Source organism: Sinocyclocheilus anshuiensis, unplaced genomic scaffold (genome assembly GCF_001515605.1).
Source record: "Sinocyclocheilus anshuiensis isolate Anshui unplaced genomic scaffold, SAMN03320099.WGS_v1.1 scaffold807, whole genome shotgun sequence".
Classification (NCBI taxonomy): domain Eukaryota; kingdom Metazoa; phylum Chordata; class Actinopteri; order Cypriniformes; family Cyprinidae; genus Sinocyclocheilus; species Sinocyclocheilus anshuiensis.
This window is the reverse complement of record NW_015551077.1, coordinates 411,146-419,919: the sequence shown is the minus strand read 5'-3', so window position 1 is coordinate 419,919 and position 8,774 is coordinate 411,146. Positions and strand designations below refer to the sequence as shown.

Genomic DNA, 8,774 nt, shown 5'->3' with positions numbered 1-8,774 from the left:
TAAATAAAATAAAACCGTAATATTGTGTAATATTTTGTTACTCATTTTCAGTATCAGTTACTCATCTAATGCTTAGGCTACTTTAAAATCTTTTTTAAAAAATCCTTCTAAAAGTAATAATTGAATAAAACTGAATATAATCTGTAGCAGATTAAAAAATATAAAAAATGTAAAAATATGACCTTTGCAACCAATTGTGAAGAATCGCTATTAATAGATGAGTGTGTGTGTGTGTGTGTGTGTGTGTGTGTGAAGGGGTGGATATCCTGCCAGGTGCTGTCTCCGGCCCTGACACCAGTGACATTCCTCATCCTTCAAGGATTTCCTCACTTAAGGTCTTGCCAACAGGCGTGATTGAGTGGGTGGCACAGTTTCTAGAGCTACAACCTACAATCCTTCATGCTCACAGTTTAAACCATGAAGCTCACGTTTAATCCCTCCGTTTCACCCTGCTGCTGTTTATTTTGCGGTAACAACCATTATGGCTTACATACAACTACGTGTGATTAGATCGTGACGGTTTTTCCCAGTGATCTTATTTTCTATAGGAGCACAATTGTGCAGCGCTGGTGTTGTTGCCATGACTGTGTGAATCTGCTATGTGAGGTGACTGCATTGCAGAAGCCATGGAGAAATGAATAAATCAGTGCTTGAGCACCTCAGGTAGCTTCGCTGGACATCAGCAGAGACATCTTTCCCCGTCCTTTCTTCTCCTCAATCCTAGCATGAGGATGCACCACCTTTGTTGTTTTCTTGTCTGTTACATAACGTGTAGGAAGATCATTTACACTCTAGGGATGCTTTTACGGATGTTAAGCGCAGAGACTCTTTCAAAGACATTTCTGAATGTGTGTGTAACCCGCTTGATTTTAATGAATGCATCTGCATCCTTTAGGCCGTGTGGGAATGTAACCAATTAAACTTGTTGATGGTAATCTAACGATTTGTGTGTTTCTCTATTAATCTCTTTCTTTCTGTTATATGTTTTTCTTTTCTCTCAATACAGAGTGCGGCAATGGAGGAGACAGTAATATGGGAACAGCACACTGTAACTCTACACAGGGTGAGAATTTAATCGTCTCTGTTGATTTGTGAATCATTCTGAGGATATTGTCTTGTTTTACTTGTCAGTGAATATCTTGTTTATATCTTATATTATTTATGATATAAATGTGTTTTATTGCATTCCATTAACAGATTATTTTGCTTGTTTTAAAGACCCCATGAAATCAAGACTCAAAGTAACAAGTCATGGTTGCAACTTTGATGTAAACTATAACCTTTGGCTAAAATAAAGTAAATTCTGTCCAAACTTATTTTAATAGGAAGTACCACAAAAAATGACGACAAATGACCAAAACTAAAACTGAAATAAAAAATAAAGCTAAATAGAATAAAAAAATTAATAGAAATTGGCACATAATAAAATTACTAAAACGTAAACTAATATTAAAATGAAAACTGAAAATGTAAAAATAGAAACCAATTCAAATGCTCACAGTTTAAACCATGAAGCTCACGTTTAATCCCTCCGTTTCACCCTGCTGCTGTTTATTTTGCGGTAACAACCATTATGGCTTACATACAACTACGTGTGATTAGATCGTGACGGTTTTTCCCAGTGATCTTATTTTCTATAGGAGCACAATTGTGCAGCGCTGGTGTTGTTGCCATGACTGTGTGAATCTGCTATGTGAGGTGACTGCATTGCAGAAGCCATGGAGAAATGAATAAATCAGTGCTTGAGCACCTCAGGTAGCTTCGCTGGACATCAGCAGAGACATCTTTCCCCGTCCTTTCTTCTCCTCAATCCTAGCATGAGGATGCACCACCTTTGTTGTTTTCTTGTCTGTTACATAACGTGTAGGAAGATCATTTACACTCTAGGGATGCTTTTACGGATGTTAAGCGCAGAGACTCTTTCAAAGACATTTCTGAATGTGTGTGTAACCCGCTTGATTTTAATGAATGCATCTGCATCCTTTAGGCCGCGTGGGAATGTAACCAATTAAACTTGTTGATGGTAATCTAACGATTTGTGTGTTTCTCTATTAATCTCTTTCTTTCTGTTATATGTTTTTCTTTTCTCTCAATACAGAGTGCGGCAATGGAGGAGACAGTAATATGGGAACAGCACACTGTAACTCTACACAGGGTGAGAATTTAATCGTCTCTGTTGATTTGTGAATCATTCTGAGGATATTGTCTTGTTTTACTTGTCAGTGAATATCTTGTTTATATCTTATATTATTTATGATATAAATGTGTTTTATTGCATTCCATTAACAGATTATTTTGCTTGTTTTAAAGACCCCATGAAATCAAGACTCAAAGTAACAAGTCATGGTTGCAACTTTGATGTAAACTATAACCTTTGGCTAAAATAAAGTAAATTCTGTCCAAACTTATTTTAATAGGAAGTACCACAAAACACCGCTAAACTTATATTGCATGGGTATTTAGAATTTTTTACGAAGAAACTAAGCAAAACGTTTTTTTTTTTTACATTTTTAGTCTTATATTACGTAATGTATTATTGGGTTACTCCCTAAAAAAAGTTACTAAATACATTTTAAGGAAAGTAATCCATTAAGTTACATTTGAATTGTAGGTTTGTTGCATTGCTCAAATAAAATGTACAGTACACTTGGTGTCACATGCACTGCGTAGGTCCAGAATCATCTAGAATATAGGAGACACCTCAAAACAGGAAAGAAGCCACTCGTCAAACACTTTTATGGGATCTTTTTAACAAGAACACAGTTATATTAAAGAGTTATAAAATCAACTTCGATTTAGATTGTCTGGATATTTCGAAATTTTCACGGGACAACAAAGCAAATATTTTGAGTTTTACATTATTGGGTTAAGTCCTAATGAAAGTTACTAAATGCGTTTTGGGGAAAGTTAAGTTATTTTTGCGTTGTGGTTTTGTCACGGTCACACGCTTGGCTAACGCATTGCAATCATGCAGTACTGTTGTACTGCTGACCAGCTATGAACATGTCGACAGTTTAACATTGACTACAAAATATTTATCCACCATGACCACAGTTGACCTGGAAGAGAAGACAGTCTGCACTAATGCACACTATATATCGGTTATCTGCGATTATGGTGTCATTTCAAATAGCAACTGTTAAAATTGATCAAGTGAGCCGTCTGTGTTCTGTTGCAGAATTGAGGTGGCTTTTGCAGGTTTATCATATTGTTTTTTCCTCTTTATATCTGTGATAGGATCTTTCTGTCTCACTGCCCTCTCTCTGTATCTCTGACCATCACATCCCCTCATTTATCTTCCTTCTCTTCTCCTCCCACATCTCCCATCTTATCTTTTCATTCTCTCTGTCCCATTCTGTCCCTCTCCAGCTCTTCCTGTGTGATTTGAATGTTTTGGCGTTGTTTGTGAACATGTCGTTGTGTGTCTCGCAGGCTCCGGGGTTTGGCTTCGGGATCGCCATCTCAGGCGGGAGGGATAACCCTCACTTTCAGAGCGGGGAGACATCCATCGTCATATCTGATGTGCTGAAGGGAGGCCCAGCCGAGGGCCTGCTGCAGTAAGACTCCTCTCTGACCCGCTTTACCATGACAATGCCAATTCAGCTCCAGTTTCATTCCTGAATTTGATGCATTTTGATCAAATCAAATTAAATCAATATTTAAATAACATGACTGTTTTTATTAAAACACAATTTTTATTAATTACCCTTAAAAATGCAATGGGCTATTTCCAACAAGAATATTAATTGATCACGCCCAATTTGTATAAAAACATTTGTGTTAAATTAGAAAAGTGCAAATTAAAAGCATTTTCACTAGTGCTCTGAAAATATTAATTTATTTGTATCGAAAACAGTTGTATTAAATTTTAAAAAGTGCAAATTAAAAGCATTTTCACTAGTGCTCTCAAAATATAAATTTATTTGTATCGAAAACAGTTTTATTAAATTTAAAAAAGTGCAAATTAAAAGCATTTTCACTAGTGCTCTCAAAATATTAATTTATTCGTATCGAAAACAGTTGTATTAAATTGAAAAAAGTGCAAATGAAATCATTTTCACTAGTGCTCTCAAAATATTAATTTATTTGTATTGAAAACAGTTGTATTAAATTGAAAAAAGTGCAAGTGAAAGCATTTTCACTAGTGCACTCAAAATATTAATTTATTTAATTTGTATTTAAAACATTCATTTAAATTAGAAAAGTGCAAATTAAAAGCATTTTCACTAGTGCTCTCAAAATATAAATTTATTTGTATCGAAAACAGTTGTATTAAATTGAAAAAAGTGCAAATGAAATCATTTTCACTACAATTATCGGATGCTAACATTGTCTTCTATGATGTGCAACACAAACACCTCTGCTAAAATCTCAGAAAAAGTAGTCTGGGGTTTCATGACCCTTTAAATCATTCATTTGAATTAGAAAAGTGCAAATTAAAAGCATTTTTACTAGTGCACTCAAAATATTAATTTATTTAATTTGTATTTAAAACATTCATTTAAATGAGAAAAGTGCAAATTAAAAGCATTTTCACTAGTGCACTCAAAATATATATATTTTTTATTAATTTGTATCAAAAACATTTGTATTAAAGTGTAATTTCAAAGCATTTTCACTAGTACTCTTTAAATATTACTTTATTTGCATCAAAAACATTTGTATTAAAATAAAAAAAAGTGAAATTAAAAGCATTTTCAGTACTTTATTTAATTTGTATTGAAACATTGTATTTTTCAAATTTAGGACAAAATGAAAAGCATTTTCACTAGTGCTCTCAGACTTTTAACCCCACTGTATATTTATTTTATTTTCAAATAAATATATTACATTTATGGACCATGGTGAAAGTCTTTATTTCCCAGAATGCTCTAATTACTCAAAAAACCAAAAAAAAAAAAGGAATCTTTTGTTTATTTAATCTATTATATCATTTATTTGTATCAAGTTATCTGAAAACTGCTCTTCACCCTGATGGAGTTCCTTAACATGTAAACGTATGAACGCACAGGGCTGCTGATCAAGCTTTGCTCCATCTTGTGTTGAGATCAGTTGGAGTGGCACTTTTGCTTACTGCTTTCTGCTCTCTTTGCCCCCGGCAGGGAGAATGACAGAGTGGTGATGGTTAACGCCGTCTCTATGGATAACGTGGATCACGCATATGCAGTGCAACAACTTCGGAAAAGTGGCAAGAATGCAAAAATAGTATGTATCCCCCTTTTCATTTGTTCTTTTCGGTCTCCTCTTGCATTAAGACACAGACTCATCATCCATTGGGGAAAGAAACTGATGTGAAAGTAATCATGCCGTGTCAAATTAGCATAATAACATACAAGGTCATTTACATAGAATGGAAATATATATATATATATATATATAGAGAGAGAGATATTTTCAAAATTGCCTCAGAGTTTTTAGTTATTTGTATAATTTGTACTTTTATTTAAACATTTGTGTTAAATTAGGAAAGTGCAGATTGAAAATATTTTGATGAGTTGTCTCAGATTTATTTATTTATACATTTGTGTTAACTTAGGAAATTAAATAACCCATTTTTATTTGATTTATTTTGCACTAAAATCCATAAAATAATGTTTTAGAGTAACATTAGAGATGAAAAATATGCCCCAAAATTTTCTCTAGTGGTCTCAGACTTTTTTTGCTTGCTTGTTTGTTTGCTTTTATTTAATTTGTCATTTTGTTTAAAATTTGTTAAATTAGGAAAGTCCATATTGAAAATATTTTCACGAGTGGTCTCAGACTTTATTAATTAATTAATTAATTAATTAATTGTATTTTTATTACAGAAGTATATTAAAAAAAATATTTAAACATTTGTGTTAAATTAGGAATGTGCAAATGAAAAGACCTACTTTTATTTATTTATTTTGGACTAAAATCCATAAGAGAATGTTTTAGAGCTTGTGTTAAATTAGGAAAGTGCAAATTTAAATACCCACATTTATTTTGCTCTAAAATCTGTGAGAATGTTTTAGAGATGTATTAGAGATGAAAAAAAAAATGCCCAAAAAGTTTCACTAATGGTCGCAGACATTATTTATTAATTTATTTTAAAAAATAAAATATATATGTATATGTTGGAGATTTAAAAACGTGCCCAAAAATTGAGATTGTTGCGAATAACCATGTCTGTTTCTCACTCTATCCAGACCATCAGGAGAAAGAGGAAGGTGCAGATCCCCATGGGGCGCCCGGGTGAACGCGAGACCATGTCTGAGCATGACGAGGACGACGACAGCTATGAAGACGAGATCTACGAGGCCCGGAGCGCACGGAGCGGGCCCAGCGCCTGCAGCGGGGGTGGAGCCACGGGCCGGAGGAGCGGCAGGGGCGACCGGCTGGGCGGGAGGAGGGACCGAGACAGAGAGCGCAGCGGCTCCAGAGAGAGGAGTCTGTCCCCACGCTCGGACCGCCACTCTGTGTCCTCCAACCAACCTCCACGCCCAGCCAAGGTCACCCTCATCAAGTCCCGCAAAAATGAAGGTGAAGATGGCCGCTTCGAACCTGCCGACCGGTGTCGCCCAATCACTTTGTCTTCCGAATTATAACACTGTTGTTGCCAAGCAGTTTCACATCACTAAAGGCTCGTTCACACCATGAATGGTAACTATAACAATACCAACTGATGATAAATGTTCTGTTTATTATAAACTTGTGCAGCAGTTATATCACTTGCTGCTTTAAATGCTTGCAGTCGGTGGATTCTAATTGGCTGTCAATGTTCATCAGCTGGGAAAAATCGTTCTGGGAGTGTTTCCAACAATATCGTTCCTCTGTGTCGTTAGAGTTGTATATGTAGGCTTCAGTGCAACATTATCATTATAATTATCGTCCTTGGTGTGAACAGCCTTAACATGACAAGTTTCCAGCTGGTCTGCCCACAATGAAAGTGAAAATGCTGCATGAAACAACATGATCACATATCAATAAATAAAAGTCTGAGACTGAAAAGTCTGTAAATGCTTTTAATTTGCACTTTTAAATAAATCAATGCAGTTTCTAAATAATTTAAAACTAAATATACTGAAAAATAAATACATGATATAATATGTTATATAATCAACTGACTACATTTTTTTGAGTAATTAGAGCACGATCCATAAAATTAGTATATTTAAAATATTTTTTAATAAATTGAATTGAATGTACAGTGGTTTCAAAAGTCTGAAACCACTAGTGAATTTGCATTTTTCATGTTGTTTTTAATACGAATGAGATAAATTAAAGTCTAAGACCACTAGTAAAAAATGCTTCTAATTTGCATTTTTTCAAATTTAATAATAATGTTTTTAATTCAAATGAGAGAAATTAATCAAGTCTGAGACCATTTTTAAAAAATGCTTTTAAATTCACACTTTTTCGCATTTAATACAAATGTTTTCAAATTTTCTATTTTTTTTTAAAGAAAATGTATATGTTGAATAAAAAGTTGATTTGAATGATTACAATAAAATATATAATTACAAAAATATTTGTTTTAATTTAGAAAAGTGCAAATTAAAAGCATTTTAACTAGTGTTCTCAGACTTGTTGTAAACTTAGCAATTCTCACAGAATTACAACAATTTTTAAAACTTTATCGTTATAGTCATTGATCTTAGTGTGAACAGGCCTTAACACAACGTGACAAGTTTCCTGCTGTTTATTCTAAAATTACAGTGAAAACGTTACACGATACAACATAATCATGTCCAGTCAGAACACAGTTGACGTTCCACGTTTATGCCCAGTGACATTTTGCTGTATGCAGGTTTCCATCAGAAAAAAAGCATCTTTATAGCTAACATATACTAACATGGTGTATGTGTTTCTGCGGTTTACTCTGTAAGCAGAATACGGGCTTCGCCTGGCCAGCCAAATCTTCGTAAAGGACATTTCCCCCGAGAGCCTGGCAGCCCGAGACGGAAGCATACAGGAGGGAGACGTAGTGCTCAAGGTAAGATGAATGAGCACCTGTAGGAAAGGGGAAACAGATGGAAGGAGTGAAGGGAGTCTGTGAAGTGATGAGCGTGACCGAATTGGCGTATTTAGTGATGTGACGAATTATGAACGAATGCAGACTTTTGCTAATGGAGATGTATGGTGTTGTTGACATCTTTTCGTTTACTCTTCGTCTAGATTAATGGCACGGTGACTGAGAATTTGTCCCTGATCGATGCTAAGAAACTGATTGAGAGGTCAAAGGGCAAGCTGAAGATGGTGGTGCAGAGAGACGAGAGGGCGACCCTGCTCAATATCCCAGACCTGGATGACAGCATACCTTCAGCTAATGCCTCTGACAGAGATGGTGAGAGAGTCTCTGTACAGCACACATCAAAATGGATTTGATTCGTTCTGTTCAGTTATACCTTCTAGTAGAGCTGGGCGATAAAATGATAACCGTAATTATTGTGATATAATTTTCCTCTATAAAATTATAAGAGTTCAATGAATGTTCGATATAATGTTTATTTGGCAAAAGCGGAACGAAACAGAGCTACTCATTTGAACTATTTTCAGATTATTGTAATTTTGTTTAAAATTTTATTAGACAAATGTTTACTTTTTTTTTCTTACCATACAATAATTTTTTCTTGTTTTTTAAGCGGTGTTGTTACTGTTAACTGAAACTTGTAAAAATCATTAAAAATAAAGCTAAAATAAATTAAACTTAAAAAATTAAAACTTGAACAAACTTTTTATTATAAATGTTGGCTTGGCAACTAAATAAAACAAGTTTAAGTTGAAGTGTGTATATACAGTATATATATATA

General features: G+C 34.4%; 1 protein-coding gene across 4 annotated transcripts in view; it reads left to right on the top strand.

Annotated features, from left to right (window-relative positions):
• Positions 1-8,774, top strand: part of tjp1b (tight junction protein 1b) — a 109,808-nt gene that overhangs the window by 70,186 nt on the left and 30,848 nt on the right. For 2 of the 4 annotated variants that reach the window (XM_016452480.1, XM_016452479.1), the window contains exons 1-6: positions 2,097-2,155; positions 3,433-3,557; positions 5,103-5,205; positions 6,171-6,504; positions 7,854-7,957; positions 8,140-8,308. In XM_016452480.1, coding sequence (XP_016307966.1) covers positions 2,108-2,155; positions 3,433-3,557; positions 5,103-5,205; positions 6,171-6,504; positions 7,854-7,957; positions 8,140-8,308 — 883 coding nt within the window. In that variant the 5' untranslated portion in view covers positions 2,097-2,107. Of the gene's footprint in view, positions 1-1,006; positions 1,064-2,096; positions 2,156-3,432; positions 3,558-5,102; positions 5,206-6,170; positions 6,505-7,850; positions 7,958-8,139; positions 8,309-8,774 lie in introns of those variants that run through there. The other 2 variants (XM_016452477.1, XM_016452478.1) reach the window with 2 other exon arrangements.